Source organism: Tursiops truncatus, chromosome 16, assembly GCF_011762595.2.
Source record: "Tursiops truncatus isolate mTurTru1 chromosome 16, mTurTru1.mat.Y, whole genome shotgun sequence".
NCBI classification, from domain to species: domain Eukaryota; kingdom Metazoa; phylum Chordata; class Mammalia; order Artiodactyla; family Delphinidae; genus Tursiops; species Tursiops truncatus.
Genome location: NC_047049.1, coordinates 45,337,067 through 45,362,451, shown reverse-complemented (window position 1 = coordinate 45,362,451; position 25,385 = coordinate 45,337,067). Strand labels below are relative to the sequence as shown.

At 38.1% G+C, this 25,385-nt stretch overlaps 1 protein-coding gene across 5 annotated transcripts in view; it reads right to left on the bottom strand.

The window, feature by feature from the left end:
- Window positions 1-25,360, bottom strand: part of PARG (poly(ADP-ribose) glycohydrolase) — a 113,180-nt gene extending 87,820 nt beyond the window's left edge. For 2 of the 5 annotated variants that reach the window (XM_019929484.3, XM_019929407.3), the window contains exons 1-7: window positions 24,870-25,345; window positions 19,481-19,547; window positions 17,635-18,615; window positions 16,559-16,742; window positions 11,290-11,412; window positions 11,073-11,156; window positions 6,433-6,507 (exon numbers count right to left, since the gene is read on the bottom strand). In XM_019929484.3, the coding sequence (XP_019785043.1) occupies window positions 6,433-6,507; window positions 11,073-11,156; window positions 11,290-11,412; window positions 16,559-16,742; window positions 17,635-18,615; window positions 19,481-19,547; window positions 24,870-25,089 (1,734 nt within the window). In that variant the 5' untranslated portion in view covers window positions 25,090-25,345. Of the gene's footprint in view, window positions 1-6,432; window positions 6,508-11,072; window positions 11,157-11,289; window positions 11,413-16,558; window positions 16,743-17,634; window positions 18,616-19,480; window positions 19,548-24,869 lie in introns of all 5 variants that reach the window. The other 3 variants (XM_033841668.2, XM_019929551.3, XM_019929618.3) reach the window with 3 other exon arrangements.
- Between the last annotated feature and the right edge of the window lie 25 nt (window positions 25,361-25,385).

Here is a 25,385-nt window from a genome sequence, read left to right as displayed (position 1 = left end):
CAAGATTGTGTGGAAGTGGCATAAAGACATATAGAGCAGTGGAATAGAATTGAGAGGCCAGAAACAAACCCTCACATGTATGGTCAATTGGTTTTTGCAGGGTGCCAAGACAATTCAATATGGATAGAAGTCTTTTCCACAAATGGTGCTGGGACAACCAGATATCCATCCACATGAAAAATAATGAAATCAGACCTCTATCTCACGTCGTACGTGAAAATTAACACAAAATGGCTATTCACAAGCAAAAAAATAAAACTTGACCCCTAATTCACACCATATACAAAAATCAATTCAAAATAAGTCATGAACCTAAAAGTAAGAGCTAAAACCATAAAATTCTTAGAAGAAAACACAGGAGTAAATGTTTGCAACCTTGGATTAGCTTCTTAGATATGACACCAAAAACAGAAAAAATTAATTTAGGCTCCATCAAAATTAAAAACTCCTGTGCTTCGCAAGACACCACCAGACGTAGAGAATGGACTTGAGGACATGGGGAGGGGGAAGGGTAAACTGAGACGAAGTGAGAGAGTGGCAATATATACTACCAAATGTAAAATGGATAGCTAGTGGGAAGCAGCTGCATAGCACAGGGAGATCAGCTGGGTGCTTTGTGACCACCTAGAGGGATGGGATAGGGAGGGTGGGAGGGAGACGCAAGAGGGAGGAGATATGGGGATACATGTATATGTATAGCTGATTCACTTTGTTATAAAGCAGAAACTAACACACCATTGTAAAGCAATTTTACTCCAATAAAGATGTTAAAAAAAATTTTTTTAATTAAAAAAAAAAAGCCATCTGACAGGCAAAGATTTTAAAGCCTGACAATATCAACCAAGCATTGGCCAGGGTGTGAAAAATAAAGTACAACTAACTATCTTGGAGAGTTCTTTGTCGATACCCGGGGAACCTCCAACATGCCTGCCCTACCCTGCAGCCTATCACAAGGGCACAAAGACAGCCATAGGCTGTGTCCATCACAGCACTGCTTATGACAGCAAAACATTAGAAACTCCCCAACATCCAGCAGTACCGGCACAGGAAGGTAAGCTATTCATACATGGAATCTAATCAGCATTAAAATGAGACAATTCTATATATATTCAGAATCGTTAGATCCCAACATACTGCTGAGTAAAAACAAAGCAAGTTACAGAATATTATGTACACTATGATACCATATTCCATCATTTGAAATGCAGAAAACACTGCTATCTCTTGTTAATAGATATGTAGTTAAAATGTAGAAAAAAAAATAACTGCCAAATCAGATGCCACACTTAGGACAATGCTGCCTTCAGTGAACGAGAAAGGGAAAAGAACTTGCAGAGAGAAACAAAGGAGGTTTTAACTATATATAGTATTTTTCATTAAAATTTTTGGCAGAAACATATCGTATCATGATGTTTAAATGTATTAACTCTAAAGGTGAGTGATAAAAACGGCCAGGTGTCAGGCACTGATCTATGCTTTGCATACATTACATCATTTAACCCTCACTACAACTCTGTGAGGGAAATGTACTATTTACCCCCATTTCCCAATGGGGAAACTGATGCGCTGAGAGGATGCCTCAGGTTACCCACCCAGGATCCAAACCCAGGCCATGGGGACCCCTATCTGTGCTCCTAACCACTCTAGAATCCTATCTCTGTGGAATGGATGTGGAGGCACATTGCAAATCTTCCTGATGTTTACGTATGTTCAAACAATGTAATTACAGAAGAAGAGGGAGAAGTGCTACAAGAAAGAGATTTCCAAAGCCCCTGTGTGATGGTTCATTTTGTTTCAACCTGGCTGGGCCACAGTGGCCAGATATTTGATGAGACATTATCCTGGATGTTTCTGTGAGGATGTTTTACATTTAAATCAATGGATGAGATTTACATTTAAATCAACGGACTCTTAGTAAGGCAGACTGCCCTCCATAAGGTGGATGGGCCTCATCCAATCAGTTGAAGGCCTGGACAGAATGAAAGGCTGACCTACCTCAGCAAGAGAGAATTCTGCCAGCAGGCTGCCTTTGGACATCATCTGCAACATCAGCTCATCCCTGGGTCTCCAGTCTGCCAGCCCACCCTGCAGATTTTAGACTTGCCAGCCCCCATAATTGTGTGAACCAATTCCTCCTTAAAATCTTCCTCTCTTTCTCTCTCCCCCATATATATATATAGATGATAGATATATAGATATAGATATATAGATATAGATATATAGATGTATCTCTCTCCCATTGGTGCTGTTTCCCTGACTAATACACCTTCCCCCCAGCTCTTGCCCTACAGCGACTGCTGATGGACAGATGGAACAAGGCCTGTCTGGGTTGCTCCTGTTCCCTCCTGTTTGGAGTCTTGAGAAAAAGAACCACAAGAAGCCACTAATTATCAGAATATCATACTCCAAGGTAGCTGTTAATCCCATTTTATGGGAAGAAAACTGAGGCTCAGAAAAGCTAAAGAACTTCCCAACAGCTCCCATCAGGCAAGGGACAAAGTGCTTTTATGCTCAAATCTCACATCTTTCCCTAAAGCATATGGCAACGGCCAAGATAGTGGGTGCGCCTTGGCTCTGCCAGCAATCAAACACAAATGGGGTAAATGCCAGGGAACCTAAGAGTAATTGAGCAATTGAGCAGACACTGAATTAAGACAATATACAGGAATGTATAATTATGGGGCATAGCTCATGTTACGCTATGGAGAAACAGATGATGAGGGCTTCCACGACAGCAAGCAAGAGAAATACCGGAATACAAGGTCCTGTCTGATCTAAGGAAACCCTAAATAAATGAAGACCCATACCATCCTTATGGAGAGGAATATATAGTATTATGTAGATATAAAATCTTTTCCAATTTATCTGCATATTTAATGCAATTCTACTCAAGAGTCCAACAGGATTTTTATGGACACCAACAGGCTGATTCTAAAATTTACGTGAAAGAATAAAGAATAGCCAGTACACTTGTGAGAAAGAAGACTGATGAAGAGAGGCTCGTTTTACCAGATATCAAGAATTATTATGAAGCTATAGCCATTAAGACATTGTGGCACTACTGCAGTAATAGACAAATTAACCAGAAGAGAATACAAAGCCCTGAAACAGATTGTTGTTTCAGGTGATTGTTTGGGGATAGCCAAAGCACAAGTAATTTTTATTGTCTTACTTCTTATATTTTTACAACATACCTACAATTCAGATATGTTAATGACAGAAAAAACTTTTTTTTGAAAAGAGGCAAAACAAACTGTTTACAGAGGTAAGAAAGTAACAACATATTTGATTATCATTCCAGAATTTTAAAAGTGATTTCAGATACATTAGTTAGCTAGCTAGGTCTTTAAAACATGTCATCAAGATGCATAAAGTGGTTATTTTGTCAATTTCACAAATGAGGAAACTAACGCTGAGGTCATGTGGCTTATCCAAAGTTACAAACCTTTGAGACTAAGAAACAAAATACTCATTTCTAATTCTATGCTCTTTTTTCCACCAGCAGTTCTCAAGGCATGGTCTCTGAACCAACAGCAGCACCACCTAGGAAACTATTAGAAATGCAAACTCTCAGGTCTCATCCCAGAGCCACTGAATCAGAAAACTTGGAGAGGATGGTAGGCAGCTACCTTTTTTTTTTTTTTTTTTTTTTTCGGTATGCAGGCCTCTCACTGTTGTGGCCTCTCCCGTTACGGAGCACAGGCTCCGGACGCGCAGGTTCAGCGGCCATGGCTCACGGGCCTAGCTACTCCGCGGCATGTGGGATCTTCCCAGACCGGGGCACGAACCTGTGTCCCCTGCATCGGCAGGCGGACTCTTAACCACTGCGCCACCAGGGAAGCCCGGCAGCTACCTTTTTAATAAGCCCTCCAGGATTCAGATACACAATAAATCTGAGAGCCACTGCTTATATCATGCTGCCTCGCGGATACTTTGTGAAACAATCAAAACACTACTGGAAAAAAGAGAGTGGTGGTGTTATTCATAACACTGTCAATTTCATTTTCACATTTTCAGGTTCTTCCTTATTTGTAACTCAAAATTAAGAGTTCACAATAATCTTAATATTTGATTCCTGACCACGTAATTAAACAACCACTTTCTTCTGGATTACCACCAGCAATCCTAGAGGACAGACTGATCTTCAGTAATGTCACAGGAAATGAAGTAACAAGAACACTGGAACATCACTAACTAAAAATGCTCAGAGAAGGAAGAGTCTAATTTAGATGTGTTGTGTGTGTGGGCAGGGAGTGGGAGAAGGAATCAGAAACATCAGTTTTTATTAACTCAAACCGTTACTTCTAGATAATATTCTCATGACCTTGGTAACCATGAAAACCAATATGACTGCCTGATCTCCTGTTGAAATCCAGTCCATAACTACTTACAGAGCACACACGATAAATAAGACATTGTATAGATGCTACACGAAACACAAAGCTAAGAAAGATACAGTCTCTGCCCCAAGAAACTTTTGACATACCAGTGGATGTTAACATTTCATCTAGAATAAAGCAAAGCAAAGAGAGGGAGTGCCACAAGATAAATTTTAAAATTTGTCATGGAAATTCAAAGAAAGGTGACATCTCATTTTGGAGGGAGTAGATAGGAAGATGTTAGTCTTGGGAGACAGAACTTCAATACAGAAAAGTGGAGGAAGGGGGCATATCAGTCTCTAATTACAGAGAAAATGAGCAGCAAGTAGGAGGGGAAGCTGTGTGCAGAGGGACATCAGACTGTGATCGCAGGCAATAGTGGAAAGAACACTGATTGGGTTACACCGTCCTACCAGGGACAAACTATGTCACTTTGGCCAAGAAAGTTCATTTCTAAATCATAACTACTCATTTACGATAGGAATAATAATTATTGTCTTATTTATCTCACAGTTATTTATCTGAAAAAAAGACCAGAGAGGGAAAGGCCACAATTAAAAAAAACATAGGACATGTTTAAAGTTCAATAATTATTCTCTATTAGGTAAGTTAAAGTTGTGTAATATTGAAAATATTTCAATTCAAAATGTTTCCATTTCAAAAATCACTTTCAGTTTCTAGTATTAGTAAATTAAGCATATATAACATGGATAATTAAACTGTGGGCAGAAAAATCAAATTATAAAAAAACTTTTAAACAGATTGTATATGAAAGTATCTCTTTGGGAAGGCCTACTTACCTAGCAAAAGTATACTAGCAGTTTCTTCTAAAACTAAAAATACATTTATCAAACAATTCAACAATCGCACTCTTGGGGATTTACCCCAGAGAAATAAAAACTTATGTTTATGCAAAAAACTGTATACGAAAGTTCACAGCAGCTTTAGTTCTAACAGCTAAAAACTAGAAACAACTCAAATGTCCTGAAATGCATTTACAGTTAAATTATGATACATCAATCTCACAGAACACTACTCCGCAATAAAAAGGAACCAAAAGGCAATGTGAAAAGGTTACAAACTATAACCTTTCTGAAGTAACAAAATTATGCACAGGGATAACAGATTAGTGGTTGCCAGAAGTTAGGAAGGAGTTGGTGTGGCTATAATGGGCAGCACCAGTGAGCACTGCGGTGATAGAACAGTTCTGTATCTTGACTGTGGTGGCGGTTACATGAAGATACAGTTACATAACTACACACACAAATGAGTACAGGTATAACTGGTAAAATCTAAATAAGGTCTCGTGTCAGTTTTCTAGTTCTGATATTGTATTATACTTATTTAAGCAATGAACATTTGGGAAGATAGGATGAAGTGTGCATGGGACCTTCCCTGTACATTTCTTTACAATTTCTTGTGAATCTATCATTATATCAAAATAAAATGTTTTTTTTTAAAAGGTATACAGCCAGTTTTTCAAAATGGATGATACCTATTCTTCTAACAGTACTATCAAAGTGGTATTCTTACCCATTGCTGATAGCATACTAAACTGCTACAGTCCCCTGAGGAAAAATGATTTTACAGCATAAATCCAGGGCTATAAAAGTTTTGTGCCTTTTGACCTAGCCACCTAACTTCTGGGAATCACCTAAAGAAACAATATTAAATTTGGGAAAACATATACATGTATTTATTCACATACATATATAAAGATGTTACTACAGTATAATTGAGAAGGGAGTAAAACTTATGCAACCTAGATGTCTGAGAATATGGGAATCATTAAATTATCAAAATCTAGACATGAAATACTATGCAGCCATTTTATACTACTGAAAATGGTACAACAATACAACAGAAAATGCATATCATGAGAGACTAAAGCAAAATTCAAAATTAGCTGCATATAAAATAGCAGGAAATATTTCTCACAAAAATAAAAGATGATAATGGTGTTAGTGTGACAGAATTATGCATATTTTTCTCAAACTTTTCCATTAAAGTTGTCATATTAGTTTCATAGTTTAAGAAATAAGCATACTTCTACCTTATCCCAGAAATCAACCAAAGCTGTAAAGTCCCATTTCTTAGAATATGCCACATTGTATTTCAGAATAGCATCCTAGGGAAAAAGCATAAACAAAATGTCATGATATAGTAAAGTGAAATTATCTATGAACAGCCTGTCTCCTTTATGAACTATTTCCAGTATATTTCTTAATGTTGGGCAAGCTTCTCCTACCATTAGCTACTACACGTCAGTAACTATGAACAAAAAGAGCACATACTAATTTATTATTCACTTAAGAAAAATGAGATTAGAAAGCTCAAGTAACGGGGAAAAACATAATTACTCTAAAACATGATCTCTAAACAGAGGCGATATAATTCAAGTGGACAAAAATTGGATCTTAGGGATAAAAAAAGTAAATATAGTGACTTTTGGTCTTCAACAGAGTCACACTACATGTACAGATACACTGCGCATCAGCATTAAGATTTCATTAGGAGAGTAAATTAGGAAAAAAATATCTAAAAAGGCTTCCTGGGGAAGAGAGCAATAATGAAAAAAAGACTGAGAAACATTAGCTTAAAGCCTAAAATGGTCTTTTCTCCTTTACTATTAGCTATTTTTATAAGCTACATAAAAATGGTTATCTTTCCCCATTAGTCCATGTAAATTACGTATTTTTGTAAAAAGTTAGACTATTGCGCCATCTGCTGGTGTAATTTTCAACTGTCTGAACAGGCAGTACTTCCTAGTTACCAGAGTGGGGTAGGCATGACAATCCATTAATTATGCAAAAAGAACAATTATTTACAATTATATTTTATCTCATCCTTTAAAATTTCTATTTTGATTATCTTTTATAATATATATTAAATTACTAAAGTAATAAATACATAGAATTTATAAAAAACATTTATGACTGTAATACACCCCCCCAATTTTTTTCCTGAAGGCATATTAAGTCTGAAAGACACTGTGTTAGATTATTACTATAAACCTTCCAAATTTCCTCAGAATTGATGAAGTTTTTAAAAATTAACACTCTGCCAAAGAGCTTCCTGAAAAATACTTCATGCCACATAAATTATTACCAAGTAGCTAGGTTAAATAATGAGCCAACAAAATGTCTTTTATCTATTTGGAATAAGAAGATACCCAAGTTTTGGGGCTTCCCTGGTGGCGCAGTGGTTGAGAATCCGCCTGCCAATGCAGGGGGCACGGGTTCAAGCCCTGGTCTGGGAAGATCCCACATGCCGCAGAGCAACTAAGCCCATGCACCACAACTACTAAGCCTGCGCTCTAGGGCCTGCGAGCCACAACTACTGAGCCCACGTGCCACAACTACTGAAGCCCACGCACCTAGAGCCTGTGCTCTGCAACATAAGAAGCCACCGCAATGAGAAGCCCATGCACCGCAAGAAAGAATAGCCCCCACTCGCCGCAACTAGAGAAAGCCCGCGTGCAGCAGCGAAGACCCAACGCAGCCAAAAATAAATAAATTTATTAAAAAAAATAGCAATGTCTATCAACGGGTGAATGGACAAACAATGCTTATACTGGAAAAAGCTACTGATACATTCAACAACACGGATGAATCTCAAAGATCTTCACCTAAGTGCAAGAAGCCAGACACACTAGCATACATAATACATGATTCCATTCATATAAAATGTAAACCGATCTATAGTTTAAAAAAAAAGGAAAAAGAAGAAGCAGATCAATAGTTGCCTGGGGCCAGTACAGAAAGAGGAAACTGACCGCAAATGAGTAAGAAGAATCCTTGCAGGGTGACAGGAATGTTCTGTATCTTTACTGTAGTGGGGGCTTCAAGTGTATATGCAAATGTCAAACCTCATCAAATTACATTCTTTAAAAGGATGTACTTTCTTATATGTAAGTTATTCCTCAAAGTTGGTAAGGAAAAACATTCTAAATAGTATTTATGCTCTAATTCTTTAATGGAGTTGTGTAATTAGCATTAACTCCTAACTAATATTTACTTTTACTTCAGTATTCAAGTCTTAGAAGTAGTCCACCATGAGATCTCCTATCACCAGAAAAGCTGGATGCTACTCTATACAGTATTCTTAGCTGAGTAACTTTTTTTCAGTTCATAATTCATAATAAGCACAATGAGTTAAAGCAGAAAGAAGTCCATTCTTTACAAACTACCAGACACATTATTCATAGAAATATTACAGTGCAGATCAACTTTTGAGGACACTGTTCCTTTTTTACATTTTTAACATCTCTAATCCCTCTTAATTCAACATCAAATGGCATAAAAACAGCAAAAATATTATTATATTCAATAAGAGGGATTTAACGTTTCCCCATCCCTCTCATAGTGTTCTTTCAGCAAAGGAAACAATTACCATAAACAGAAGAAAATCTCGGTGGATTACTGTTCTGTTGAATCTACCATAAAATAAACAAGAAAGGGAAATTCAGATTAAAGCAATTACCCCTTCCTAAGGTAATCATGGCGCACTAAGGAATTGCTAACAGAGGCAAGCAGCAATGTAATTTAGAACACTATGATTATTCTGCATTTGTGTTTAAAGAAAAAATATGTAAATTCTTAAATAATCCTGTTTGTAAGGCCATAAAGGCCCTAAGTCAGTGTTTTTCAAATGGAGTCTAGATAGTATTCTTGATTGGCCTGCTTGTGTTTATGAGTATATAATTGTGGTTTGGGAATGAATACAAAGGCCAAAAAACAACACACTGTAGAAATGAAAGATAGTGCTTCAAATACATAAAAATGGTGGAGAGAGTGAGCGATCCTAAGATGCACTGCAGTATAGAAATGCCAAAGTCATAAAAACCTGGACCAAAGTGGTCACCATCATACTTATTCACAAGCTGATGTTCTGCATACGGATCCCATCTTTGCCTCTACCAACATCCACCAACTGTTTGTGATTGGTTAAAAAAAAAAAAAAGTAGTAAATACAAAACAAAGAATGTTTTCTTTATACAGTATTTTTTTTAAGTTTCTCAGCATACTATTTTAAGGCTCAGATCAGTGTTTAAAAATCTGTGCAAAAAGGAAATGCTGATTACAAATTGTTTTGACTGTGATAATGAACACAACTCAAATCACGGGTCATAATGCTTAAAATGGAAAAACATCAAATTGATATAGCTGGATACTATGAAGAGTTTATATTTAGCTTTACGTTTGTACATACGTAATTAAAATATTAACAATAAGTAAAGTCTGGGAGACCCTGAGAATTCCTCCCATTTAAAAGAAGTAATTACAAGATTGAGAAACACTGTCACTAAGAAATAAAATTTTCAAAATATATTATAGTACAACTTATCACTATTTTTCATGTTAAGGAAAGAAAGAGCTAAGGAAAAAAAAAGGAGCTACAGGAAAGGTATAGAAAGTTTAAGAATAACTTGTAAGTACGTAACAAGGAAGAGCCAAATCTGACTACCTGTTTCTTTTACTTTAACCTTTGCTTTCCAGCTGCTTTTGTTCACTAAAAGGATACTGTCTATCCATAATGGCTGGCTCAGGGAACCGTGCCCCTCTGCCTGAATGTCAAACCAAAGTGCCTTTGTTCAGGGAAGCATCCTGACCCTGTCCACCTGTGAATCTCTGCCAGAAAGAAGAAATTAACACATCTCCTCCCCAGGGCTGGCCATTCCAGGGGATATTTGCAAAACTTATGGCCTTTTTACTTTACTTCCTCATTTCCTCCCCTTCACTGTTCTATAAAAGAAACTGACATCCAAACCCCCATAAGATGGTTTTTTTGGAGACGTCAGTCTGCCATCTTCTTGGTCTGCCCGCTTTCCGAATAATTACGAATAAAGTTATATATTCCTTGCCTCAACACCTATCTCCTGATTTATTTGCCTGTCATAAGGCGAGAAGAGTGAGCTTGGACTCGTTAACAATAAATAAATGAAAAAAACAGTATTAAACCTGAGAAACTGTATACAACAAATTAAGTCTCTCAAATAAAATGAAACCCATTTTCACAGAAGTATAAAAAAATCTGTTTATAGTTACAAAAACTTTAAAAGTTTATATAAGGCTACAGTGCCAAAAATAAACATATACTCTCACTCATATTTTAAATATTAGAAAAAACTATCTAATGGTTGCCCTTACAATCTTGAACGAAATATTTTTTAAAGCAAAAATTGAATTATTGCCAAAATATAAGATTAATAAATTATGAAACTGCTAGAAGCTATATAAAGAGCAATAAAAAGTACAATGCTTAATGTATACTTTAATCATTAGGAAACTCAGCTTCCCTTCGGGCAAACAATGGTGAAGTCATAATTCTTCCCTCATTTACTTTTAAAGACATTTCAGAAGTATGATAATTCCAAAACAAAATAAAAGAGAAGCCAGGACCAAAGGAAACTGGATGGGCAATCAAGAAACAGAAGTCTTATTCCTGGTTCTCCAAATTATTCTGTGTGGCTCCAGGCAAGTAATTTACAACTCTCAATTCTACTCATTTCCTAGTCATGGAGTGTAAACCAAGAATGTCTCTAAAGAGAGTTCCTCAGGAAGCAAGCACTTACCATATAAATAATGCTGTTACCTGAGTCTATTAAAGACCAAAAAATGTCTCTGAGGGAGGACACCATGGGCCCACCTCTAAGAACTACATGTAAGAGACAAGAATAGCAAAAGAACACACCTTCAGGTTTTGGGGTCGACTGAATTTGTTGAGAAGTGCAGTCTGAATGAGCTCCCACCGGCTCCCTGCAGTTCGCTCACCATTCTTTAAGGAAAAGAAAAACATGAGGAAACTATTCCAAGTTCCTTTACATGGTAGAATCAGAAGTCAAACAGCAAGTATTAAAATACCTTTCAGAGACTAAAAGAACATCAGTTCTGTTCAGTTTTGTTCTTACCTCATCTTCCACCGGGTACAAGTTTTGTTCTGAACAAGGCATCTTAACATGCTTGTTGTCCCACAAATCTTTAAAATGTGTTGGGAAAGGTTTAGGAACTTCTCCTGCTCGCAGAAGATCTACCTGAAATACAAGAAAACTGTAAGTGCATAAAAACTAGGCATATCTCTTGTACAAAATAATCCAAAGAAAGCAGCCAAAGCAAATGTTATAAAATACAGACCAGCTCCTAGGCAAGAAATCTCATGTCTTTTTCAGTTGTTCCCACTCCTTACCTCCAGTTAATCAGTTTCCAAGTCACCATGTCCTTGGCATTCTATCTTCATCCCATCCAGCCCCCACCGCCACCCCCGGTCCTCATTATTCATTGCCTGAATTTCTGGTAACAGCTTTCTATCCCTCTCCCTAACTCCAACTACTCCCAGACACATTCATCCCCCATAAAACCCTTATCCCCACTTGGGAATAACAGTATGTTTCTAAAGTATCCCCAAGCTTCTAATCCTATAATGGCTCCCCTCTGCCTATACTTTGATTCTAATGATTCCAGTTTTTAACATTCTCTCTTACTGCAAACACTATCTGGGTAAACATCTATTCTGACCTTCGAGACTCAGCTCAATCTTCATTTCCTCTAAGAAGTCTTTAAAAACTTTCTAATAGGCAGTAAGTGTATTCTCTCTTGTTTTACTAGATCATGATCATACTAGAGCACACTTTTTTCCCTTCCCCCACTAGACTCTAAATTTCTTGAGAATAGTAATTATATTAACTTTGTATTTTGAATATTTACAACAGAGCCTGACATGTGTGTTTCTAATAGGTATACGTGTTTACATACATACAGTTGACCCTTGAACAACACGGGTTTGAACTGCTTGGGTCCACTTATACAACGATCTTTTTCAATGAATACGTACTACAGTACCACACAATCAGCAGTTGACTGAATGTGTGGATGTGGAACGTCAGATATAGAGGGCCAACTGTAAAGTTATACTTGGATTTTGGACTACCCAGAGGGTCGGCACCCCTAACCCTCGAGTTGTTCAAGGGTCAACTGTATATGTAAATGTACACATATATGTAATATGTATATGTATGCATATATATACACATGCAACTTATAATGAGCATTAAGTAAATGTTTGAGGAAAAAGATACTTTACAACAAAATAGCTTTACATTTTGCCTAATCTGGACATTTCATATAAATGGAATCACACAAAATGTGACCTTTTGTGCCCAGCCTCCCACTTAGCATAATGTTTTCAAGGTTCATCCATGCTATAGCATAAATCAGAATTTCACTGTAGATCATAAAATAATCACATAAATAAATATAAAATTTCAACTGTAAGATGCTATAAATGAGAGGTTCATGGTGTCATAAGAACCTTTCTAGACAATTTTAACTTATCTGGTAAGCTTAGGGAAGGCTTCGAGGAAGTAGCAATTGAGCTCAACTCCAGAGGATAAAAAGAAGTAGGAAAAGGCGGAAGAAACAAGAAAACGGAACAGCCTTGAAAAGGGAAAGCTGCTGTCAAATAGGCAGCTTCATTAAAAGTCTACAACCCAAGATAAATAAATTTATAGGCCATTTATATAGATAACCATTAAAACCATGAGTGTGTATAAGACTACCCCGAGAGAGAAGGAGAAGAGGACCTATGAAGAAGCTTTGAGGAACTCCAACGACGTTTAAGGGCCACATATAGAAAAAAAGCTAAAAGGAACATAAGAAGTGGCTTAAGGAGGTAGGAAGAAAATCACGATTATATGGTGTCAAGGAATCCAAAGGATGAGAATATTTCAAGGAGGAAAGAATAAAGAATGGTCAAAAGTGGCTGAGTCACCAATCATGCCAAAAGTATTTTCACCTCCATATGAGGATCCCAAAAGTGATTCTGTAAAGATGTTCCATGTAATCTGAGGTGACAAAAACAGGTACCAGGAGAGGTTCACACATAGGAGAACATATATATAAGGATATGCTTTGGATGTCTGTCTGTCTAAATGTGTGTGTGCATGTGCATAGTGCATGCACCTACATGTGTTTGCCTTATGTGTGTACATGTTGGTGCGTGAATGTGTGTGTGCGTTTACAGATAATCAAGCACCATTATGTCCATCCATGCAATTTCAGATTGCCTTACATTTCTAACGCTAAATATCAGCTTTACTTTATTACTTCAAATTCTGTAACTATTAATATCTGGCATCTCAGAAATGTAATTAAGGACTATTTAATAACTAACTATTAATTATACATATATCATATTACCATATTCAGGAAAAAGGATCTAGAAGAAAATACACCAAACTGTTAAACTCTGGGAAGAGGACTGAGAGACACTTGGGTTTTCTGAGGTATACACTTTCACATAACAGTTGCTTTTTTTTTTCCCATTGAGCCTATATTACTTTTGTAATAAAATAAAACTTTTATAAATTCGTTGGATATCTAACAATAAACAAACAGTAGTTACAAAGATTAGGTAATGATGGTATAAGATGCTTCAGGTTTTCTTTGTGGGTAGTGGGAGAGAGGAAGCAGGAAAAGTCAAAATATCACTTACTTCCCCCGATCAACCTTTTCTCCAAATCTTCACCATTAACATCTTGTCAGTCATCCAAGTCTTTTCTTAATTTTACACACATTATCAATGCCTCCTTTTCCCTTATCATCCATACTTAAGAATTCACCATGTCCTATCAATATTACCTCAAAACAATGCAACCATTTATTCTTTTTTATTCCCATGGTTATTACCCTGTCTCAGTTATTTCCAAACTTTTTAAAATTTTTTTCTTATTTTTTTTCAAACTTTTTAAAATAGCAAAACTCTTTTTTCCCTAAGAAATGTGATACAAAATCATTATATTTAAACATAAGCTATTTAAATAAATATAATTTTTACAGTAACTTTACATATTCTAACATCAATAGCAATGAGGTTACTTTAAGGACTATAAAATCTGAAATCAGGAGTTAGAGATGACAGCTAAAGCTTACATCAACCTACTATTTATATCTCTTATCCAGTATTAAGAAAATCCTATTCACACACCAGAACAGTTGCAAATGGTAACCTTTTTTAACTGATATTTTGATGCTTAAGGAAATTCTTCAAACAGCAGTGGCAAGAGAACCTTGATTCTATGATCTGCGTAAAAATGAGTTCTCCTGGTAAAATCTGCTGGTTAAAATATGGTATTAAGCATTTTAAAATTTGAGCGCATTTGTTAGTTCTTTTACTACAGGTTTTTCATAGCTAAAAGTATAATTTAGAAAAGAAACCAGAGTCAATTTCAAAAGAACCCCTGAACCACTTCCATGCAGCACAATTTGATAATTATTGTTTCTTTACTTTTCATCTCTTATCTGAGCTCTTACATTACCTTCCCCTGTTTCCAATGTATCCTCACTTCAGTTTTCCTTACTTATACCTGTCTGATCAATCTTGCTATACATACAGTACAACTATTGTCTACACAGACATTTTAATGAGTTCCAATTCCTACAGACTCAAGTCCAGTTCCTGGCACCTGAAGCCCTCTACAATATGGACCCAATCCACTTTTCAAGTCTTCTCTTTCACCATTTCCCATCCAAATTCTCAGTTCTAGCAAACCAATTGTTTTTCATTTCTAAAACAAATAGTTTTTAACCACACAGCCTTTTCCTATACAGATTATGTATCTGTCTGGAATTCCCTTGCCTTGCTAAATTAACTCCACCTCAGAAATTTCTGCTCATCTTTAGGAGCTCAGTCCAACCCCACCACCCTGCTCAATGTTGCTGCTACTTAACTATGTTAATAAATTCTATACTTCAAAATATTTAATCACATGTAGACTAAGATGTACAAGAAACGGGATTTTTTTTTAAGTAGCCCCTGTGAAATCTAATACAGCATCTGACTAATAAATGGGATGAATATTTAATCCTCTATGGGGTTTTCTTTGTTTTTTGTTTTGGCCATGCCACACAGCTTGTAGGATCTTAGTTCCCTGACCAGGGATAAAACCCAGGCCCACAGCGGTGAAAGCGCTGAGTCCTAACCATCCTAACCACTGGACCACCAGAGAATTCCCAAGAGATGAATATTTAAAACTGTTCTGAGTGGTAGAAATCTTCTAAAATTGGATTATGGTGATGGTTGCCTAAGTCAGTAAATTAACTAAATATGGGCTTCCCTGGTGGCACAGTGGTTAAGAATCTGCCTGCCAATGCAGGAGGCACAGGGGTTCGAGCCCTGGTCTGGGAAGATCCCACGTGCCACGGAGCAACTAAACCCGTGCACCAAAACTACTGAGCCTGAGCTCTAGAGCCCACGAGCCACAACTACTAGAGCCCGCGCACCTAGAGCCCGTACTCCGCAACAAGAGAAGCCACTGCAATGAGAAGCCTGAGCACCACAACAAATAGTAGCCCCCGCTCACTGCAACTAGAGAAAGCCCGCGCAAAGCAACAAAGACCCAATGCAGCCAAAAATAAATAAATAAAAATTTTAAAAAAATTAACTAAATATCACTGAATTGAGTACTTAAAATGGGTTAATTTTATATACCTCAATAAAGTTGTTGTTGTTGTTATTTTAAAAAAAAGAACGCATGGACAGTGTGAAAGAGGCTACCAGGGGTTAGTTAGGTATGGGAAGTTATTGTTTAGTAGGCAGAGTTTCTGTGTGGGAAGATGAAAAATTTCTGGAAATGAATAGTGGTAATGGTTGCACAACACTGTGAATGGACTGAATGCCAATGAAATGTACACTTAAAAATGGTTAAGATGGTATATGTATAACCATAATTTTTTTAAATAAGGTTTTAAAAATGTTGAGTTTGAGATACCTGTGGGACAGTGAGGGAGATGTCTAGAAGAATCTAAAGCTCAGAAAAGAGGGTAAAACTGAAGAATGATTTGAGGATATTGAACCACATACAACTTTGAATTTTAGTACCTAACATGTAGTGGGTACTCAATAAATATTGTCAGTTGAATTTTTTTTAATCCAATAAATTTTCTTAAAAATACAGAAAAATTCAATTTTCTCACAGGCTAACAATGATTCCTCTTATGGATTTGTTAAGTACCGTGTTAAGTAAGCTATTGTTATATTTCTCCATCCTGTAGAATTCTCAGTACTTTATATATGCAGAAAAGAGAAGCACTTTCTATGCTATGGTCTGTTTTTCACATTTATAAGTATCAGAATAAATTAAGACTTAGCATCTTCTCTCTTTATAGGTAAGAGGTAACACCTACCCGAATAGTCACTGTGTGATTGGCAGAAGGTCTCAAGGGAGGCAGCCGGACCCCACACCTTGGCATTCTTCTCATCTCCTCAATAGGAGTTCCAAGCCATTTCTTATCTGGAGAAAGGTGAGGTGGAATGTATTTAGGGATCTTCCTTTCTGTTCTTTGATGTTTGATTTCACATTGTTCTTTTCTAAGATCAAAACAAATGTAATCAGTCACAAACCACTTACCGTTTAAATTTACTTAGATACACAAGTGAAAAAACTTACCCAGAACGTTATTGTTTAAAATGTGCCAAACTTGCTCTTTCTCCTTGGTATTTAGAAAAAAAACAAAACAAAACAACAAAAATACCTTATAAGGTTTACAGTAAAACCCGAGAGCTTATTTTCAATAGTTTGTGGAAGGAATTTCCAAACACACGTAAACCACCTTCTGAAAAAAGGGAACGTGTAAAAATATATACACTGCCAAATGAGTCATGATTCACAGTATCAGCTACTTCTCAGGACTCTAGACAGTAATTTGCAATGAAGTGAACTTACTATGGCACGCTTGCCATAAAGATCACAAGAATTACAGAGTAGGCTTTAAGATATCATATGGGATAATTGCATAAATAAAATTTTTACATTTACATTTTTTTGGTAATCAGACCGGGATTTAAATCCCAGCTTTACTACCCACAAGTTACATAATTTCAGTGAATTCTCTAACCCAAATCTCAATTTTCTCATTTGTGAAGTGAGTACAATAACACCTGCCTGCCTGTTACAGCATTAGAGAAGGTGCATGTACAATGGCCTAAGAAAACAGCAGTTACTATCATATTTATGTTCTAATAATTCCCATAAATCTCAGAAGGAAGTTCATGAAACTAAAGTCTGATTATTTATTTACTTCTTGTTTTCTGTTTCTGGGACTTTTAGAATTTAACATTTTGAACCTAGGTTTAAATTTAGTATAAATAGTTAACAAGAAAGACAATTATTTCTTTGCTTCAGTGTAAACCATAACTTTGTTAAACCCCCTTTGTTAAACATGTTACACTACTGAAGATACTCTTAGATGGCAAAAATTACCTTTTGTCCTCTGCTTTCGGCATTCTCATGAAATGATCTGTGATTTTAGAATCCTTTTTCCCATGTTGCTTAGAATTTCTGCCCTCTACATTCAGGCTAGAAGTACTTCCAGGTAGTCTGACATTTAAATCATTCATTCCAGCGCGACTCTCTCCTTCAAATTGGAAATGTAATCGAATCTCACTTCCCTTAGTAGAGGACCATTTCCTCAATTCAGTGTCAGCTTCTCTTACTTGGAACCTTGAAGGTTTATTTGCTGTTTGGGCGGAACTATCTTCCTGTTCATCAAAACCTGGACTTGTCTCTTCATCTGCTTCTGAGTCCTGACAACTATTTTTGGAATTATCTACATCCATTGGTGACTCGGGTTCACTTTCTTTCTCAAATGCAGGAGAATTTCCTAGGCTACTTTCTTGTCTACTCAATTTGTTGGCATTTTTCAGTCCAGTACCAACATCCTCAGAGCCGATATCTGACAAGGGGCTCTCTGGCACCACGTCTGTCTCTTCCTGCTGACACCCTGCACAGTCTTCAGCGGGATGGCAAGTCTTGCTGCACTTCTGGTGGCTTCTGGCTTCTACACCCTGTTCATCTTCTGTTGTCTGTTTTGCATTTGCAAGCTTTATAGGTGTCAAAAATTGTTGATTATCTCTACTCTCCTCACTATTTGTGTCGCTGTGATCATCATTTTGGGGTGACTGATCAATGTTAGCATTACTGAACTGCTCTGGTACCAGAGTTACTATTGGAGGTTCACTTTCCAAAAGTCGCTCTGAATGTTTCCCTTCCTTTTGCCACTTACAGATAGCTGCAGTCTGATGCTGGTTCAAATACTGTGTACTTTTTTCAACTGGTGATTTATCAAAACCTAGCTGAGAAACATTTTCTAATTTTTCCATGTTATGTTGATAAAAGTTATCTTTCTGTACAGAACTCATCATGGATTCTTCTCTTGTATTGTTGTTTTCTTTACTATGCAAACTACAAAAGAATAGAAAGAATGATACAACAGAACTTATGATACAACAGAAAGAATTTATGATGCAAAAAAATCACTTACCTGAACACACTCCTACAATGTCACAGCATTAATTAAACTACTTGTGATTACCTGAGCATACAGCATGCTCTTTCATGGGTCCATGTCTTTGCACATATGCCTATAATGCCCTTTCCCCACTGTGTGCCTGGCAAACACCTGCCACAGTGCAGTGTTAAACTTCACTCACCTCCTGTGCAGTCTTTCCTGTAAAAGTAAAGCTGACTGTCTGTTTTATATGCTAACCACCACTGTACCTTGTTTAAATCTTTACTGTTGCATTGATCACACCACGTAATCATCACATATTTTGGTGTCTGTCAGCATCACTACACTATTAAGTATCTTAAAGACAGAGACTGGGCTTCCCTGGTGGCGCAGTGGTTGAGAATTTGCCTGCCGATTCAGGGGACACGGGTTCGTGCCCCAGTCCGGGAAGATCCCACATGCCGTGGAGCGGCTAGGCCCGTGAGCTATGGCCGCTGAGCCTGCGCGTCCGGAGCCTGCGCGTCCGGAGCCTGTTCTCCACAACGGGAGAGGCCACAACAGTGAGAGGCCCGCGCACCGCAAAAAAAAAAAAAAAAAATTAAAAAAAAAAAAAGACAGAGACTATTCCTCTTTCATCTCTGTATCTCAAGTATATTGGACCATCCCTGGCACATAGGAGACTCTAAAAAATTATTATTTATTAAATGAAATGTAGATAAAGAAAAATGAGAAAGTAAAAAGAAGAGAAAACAGCATGAAGCACAATAAAACATCCATATATCATGTTATTCATTTCTCTATATAGGCATGGCTCTTTACCTTTCTGATTCAGCTGTCTTGAGTCCTTTCGTGTCCATCCAACTGGTAATAGTCTTCTGTTTGAAAACTGTAAAAAAAAAAAAAATTAATGTATGTGCATGCATACCTTCAAAGAGAAAATACCTATAGCAGCATATATGCATGTAAGGCATTATGACAGGTTCTGTGGATTAAACAACGATTAATCACTCCTTCCCCACTCAGGCAATGGGAGATAATACATTTGGCATAGAAGAGAAAGTGACCAGACCCTAAAAGAATTGGTATAGCCTAATGGATGAGAGTACATGCTCTGAAATCAGATTACCTAGATCCAAATCCTGGCTCTCCTACTGGATTCCTGTATGACTTTGTGAAGAGCCATTTCTCTGTGTCTCTGATTCCTTATTAGTAAACATGCAAATTAATAGTATCTCTCCTGGGGTTATTGTGAGGTTTAAATTAAATAATAACCATTGCAAAGTGTTTAGGGCACTATCTGATATATGTTCAGTAATATTAGTTCTTAATTATCATTAGTATCAAAAGAGATGCTGAGGGAGTTCCCTGGTGGTCTAGTGATTAGGATTTGGTGTTTTCACTGCCATGGCCCAGGTTTAATCCCTGGTCGGGGAACTGAGACCCTGCAAGCTGTGCGGCACGGCCAAAATAATAATAATAATAAATTTAAAAATAAAATAAATTAAAAAGATCCTGATAAGAAATTAAGATATTTCTGAGGAAAGGACTACTTTAGGGAACTGAAGTAAATGGGATCATCTGATAAGTAGTGCTTGAATTGTGTCTTGAAGAATAAACATGTCATCACATAAAGGGAAAATCAGAAGCAACGGAACCAACGGCAGAAAAATATAAAGAAAGCAACAGAAAATATGGCTGAAAAGTCAGCTAGGACCATACCATAGAGATCCCCGAATAATCCACAAAGAGAGGTACAAAAAAGTGTCAAAAGTCACACTCAGAGTTAATGCCAGAGTTCAAATCTAGGAGGCTCCAAGTCAGGCAGGATACATAGCCTGGAGGGCAGATGTGAAGGGGCAAGAAAGGAACAGCCTGTCAGTAGAAGCGAGTGAGGAAGGTATTGGTCTAGGTCAGTGGTTCCCAAACCATCTGAATCATCAGGAGGCTGACAACAAATGGATCCAAGGGCCACACCTAGACCTTCTGAATCAAAATCTATATGTGATGATGGAGGTATGAGGGAAGCTGGAATCTGTATTTTTTTTTCAAAAAATGATTTTGATGATCAGCAAGGTTGAAGAACTACTGGTCAAGATCTAAAAATAGCCCTTGTAAGGACACAATAAAAAGTTGAGAAGTGAGAGTCATTACAGACTTCACAATGATAGGAGAAGTTAAAGGTGACACTAAGCTTTAATGCTTGAGACTTGAAAGATGATGACAACATTAAACAGAAATGCAGAATATAAAAGAACTGGATTTAGGGGAAAAATATGATTGGGTCAATACTGAACACACTAAATTTGAAATGCCAGAAAGATAACTAGACAGAAATGACCAGCAGACAGTAGCAAAAGTAGAATTGATGGTTCAGTAAGGGACATGTAACATAAATAAATTCAAGCCACAATTTATATAAACATTAGAAATTTAAGCATACTTTCAAAATTTAATGTACTGCATATGGATTACATGTATATAATATTTTAGTATAAGAAAATCTTGAACATTCTCAACCACTGTCTAAATTGCAATGTAAGAATCTAGGTACCTTAGGTCATAAACTCCTCTTATTTACCTATGTCCCCTCAAACACCATAACATGAGATACCATCCCAAATATATGAAAATCAACAATTTATTTACCACTGCATTTGAGTCCCATATAATTTATACTTTCCACAAAATCTTTTATTAGCATTTTTAGAATCATTTCTTTCACAAAAAATATATATATACATTTGATATTTCTTGTTAAACACCACTACTTTCGTGACTTTATTAAGTTACTACTTCTGCAGCAAATCAGGCTTCAGAGAAAAAATTAGATTCAGTCACAAGGGAGTAAGACGATGATCCACTTCGTTCTGAGACTTTTTCTACAGTTCCATCTTCTCTATTTAATTTCCTTATATTAAACACAGCAAGTATAGAAAATCCTCAAAGTACAAATCAGCAATGAGCCAAAAAATTCATTTTTGGGGTCAGTGTAGAATTTAAAATACCTTTTTCCATAAATGTAAAGATTCAATGGTATGCAATGGCTAGGTTCCTATAACACACATGAAGCATGGCACTATGATGACAAGTCTACAGAACCTAAAGAGTGCATGCATCATTTCCTAAAACACTAGGAAGAGTGTTCCAGTGCAGTTGAAGGAGAGGTCTCCCTCCTGCAGCTCTGATGCTGAGAATGTGTTCTCTCTCTAGCTTCAGGCTTCCTATCATAATCCTGAAGCCTGAGAACAGGGTGAAGGAGGAGAAGCAAGAGGTGAGGAACTGACATTTCCTGCTAATAAAATGGTCTTCAGTCCTTCTGATGGCCCCAGAGAAAGGACAGCCTACTTCTCTTTCCAATACCACTACTTCTGGCTTCAAAAGGTTTCTTTCACAACACATCACAGGACTGTATCAGTTGTACCCCTCTTAATCCTGAAGTAAGCATAAAATGATGTGTCCTGGGTTCTGGGGAATTTCTTTTAACTAGAAGTAATCACAGCAAACAAAAAGGGAGGCAATAGAAGGTGATGAAATATCAATAGATACGAGATCTGGAGTCAAACAAAATCCTGGGCTGAGCTCTTTGCTCAGTCACTTACTAGCATGTACTTCCATTTCTTTAAGCCTTTATTTCTTCACCTGCAAAATGGGGTTAACAATACCTATTTCCAAGGCTTATGTGGATCAATGAGAGAAAATATTGCGCCAGTCTCACAAAGCAGAAACTCAACAAATGTATTCTCTACCAACATTTCACCCAATCTCATTTTTCACTGAGATCAGTAGTTCTCCAACTTTACTCTGACTTCACACCATTTACATAATCTCATAAGTAACCTCACTCAGTAACCAGCAAATTTCAATTAGCAAATCATTCAATTAGGTGCTAGAGATACCGGCAAAAGGCACAAAATGCAGTAAAATTCACCTGCATTTAAAGGAACACCCAGACCTTCACAAAAAGCCTCTTTCCTCCAGCAGCAGCAAGATAAGGCATGGGAAGGAAGGGTGTGGTGAGACCTAAGAGCAATGGACAGTGGGAAAGTTTTGAGGTGAGGAAAGAGGTTTGAAGGTGCTTTTGACAGCACTGAGGCTGAAAGAATGATAAGGGGGATGGGGGACAAGGCAGCTCTAGCCTCCCACCCACCCACCACTGACCTACACTCGGATCATCCCTGGAGCGAGGAGAGAAACTCTAGGTAGTTATAACAGGCAGAAAAGGGGAGCTCCTACAGTAACACAACTGGATAAACCATTCCCCATCAGAGTGTGAATAGCATGCTGAGTTCTGCCTATATGCAGGTTTGCAGATTTCAATCAGTATAAGAAATATGCCCAGGAAGATAAATAACACAAAATTTAAAGATACTGAATATCCATTTCCCTATCTCACTTCTCCTAGGATAACTATATATATACATTTTAAATATCAAGTTCCTAAAAGAATTCCAAAATCTCAAACAACAGATTTTGACACAAGTTTAGATTTTGAACATTTTGTTAATTGGTGTCCTGTGCCAGGTATACAGAAAACATTTACACACATGCACAAGTACAGCCCAAGTATTAATTCACTCCCTCTTCTGCGAAAAATCAGGAGATCCAATTAGTGAGGACTGACAGCACCCCCAACGCATTCCTTCTCCTTTACATGCAGATAAAGTTAATAGGACCACAAATTAGCCTGTCACAGAAGTCAGATACAGTACTTGGAGGTCACCCTTAGTTGCCCTCCCCTCCACTCTCCTTCAACAAGTTCTCTGAAATCTACATCCTAAATCTTAAACCCATCCCTTCCTCCTCATCTTCAAAATAGCACCAATATTAAAAGAACAGTTACATCACTCACTGGGCAACTGCATTTGTTTCCTGCAACTGCTCTCCTTGTCTACAGTCTTGACTTTCTCTAACCCAGCATTTCACAAACTACAAATGACCAACATTTTTTAATGAAATAATACAGACAACATGATAATGCAGCACACATAGTAAAGTATTATTTCATATAAACATTTGTTATAATATCAATTATGGTGTATGTGACAATAACTCCCAAACCTGTATTTCCAGCACAGATATATTTCTTATGAGGTACGAACCCACATAACCCATTCCCTCCTAAATCCATCCACTTTTCCCCTCTCCTACCTACTGCCTGCAACCAACTATTAACCATGATTATCTCCCATCTAGACTAACTCCTTAACTATCTTGGGCCTGCGATTCTGCTCCCTTTCAATCTATTCTTCATTTTCCACACACCAGCCACAAGGACCTTTAAAATATATATTTTTAAATAAATATACACATATTTAAAAATATATATCCAATCAAGTCACTCCCCTACTGAAACCCTTTAATAGTTTCACATCGCCCTTAGAAATAAAGTTCAAAACCCTTAGCATTGCCCAGTATGATCTGATCTTTGCCTACCTCTCTGCAACCTCATCTCGCACTACGCTCCCCTGCTGACAATATGAATCAGCTGCACTTTGAGATCACTTCATTAACTTCTCTTCATCTAGCTAACTCATCACTCTTCAGTCCTCGGAATAAGGTTCTTATCTTCTGGCTGGAAGATTATCTTTGAGCCCACAAACTGGATTAGGTACACCTGACTTCTACCATAACGCTCTGTTCCTTCAAGAATTGGAACACCCATTACCCTTTATTATGTTAACTTCCCTAATTGTCTATCTCTCCTGACAGATTTTAGGGTCTGAAGACAGAGACCAAGTTACTTTTGTTCAACACTGTACACCAGAAACAAGCATAATGCAAGCTAAGAATAATAGCTCTGCACCCAGGGACTTAGAATGTAAATTGAGATAAGCTGTGATTTTCTTTGCAGCTTTCTTTCCATCTAGAGGCTGAAGCGTCACATACACAATTAAACCTCCTTAACGACTAAGGCAATTTCTCAGTCAAACCCGAAGAAAGCAAACAAGTGGAGTATCCTACCGCTTCCCTCCCTGTGAGTGACTACTCATCAGGGTTTGTCACACCACCAATCGCCACGGGAAAAATCCGGCCCCATTCTCCAACTAGTAGCCTTGGTGGCTCAGCAAGGGGACCTCAGAGTTCAGACCGGTGCACACAAGACCAGAAAAGGGGCGGGGGGGGGCGGTGCTGGAGTCCCTGGCTCCTCAGAGACCAAGAAGAGGTTTGGGCCGAGGCGAAGGACAAAGAGCTTTATTTCCCCACGTACCAAGCGAGGTGGCGCTGCCTCTGTGCGATCCCGCCCGCCCCGGGACGCAGCCTGACGAGGACGGCGGGACCCTGAACTGCACCGGAGCGTCCTTGGGATCGAGGACGCGCCTCTGCCTGCCGGGGAAGCTCCGGGCGTCCGAGGCGGCCGGCGGAGAAGTTGCAGCGGCGCCCCAGCGGGGTCGCTTGGTGCAGGGCTCACAGCCGGGGCCCGCACTCATGCTGGGACCCGCAGCGCACAGTCCCCGGGCTAGCCCGGGCGGAGAGCCTCATTCACTAACCCTGGGAGGGACGGACTGCGCCTCCTTCTCGGCGCCTCCCGACACCATGCCCTCTCTGCCTCTGCCTGCTTCTGCAGCTGCTGCTCTGCCGGCCTCCCGAGCCAGACCCTATCCAGTCGCCTGCCTTCCCTCTTCCACAGGCACCCCACCTTCCTCAAGATGCGCCGCTTTGATTCTAGCTTCGTTCACTTTCCCACCACCGGAAAGCTGCCGTCAGGCACTTCCGGCTTCCGGGA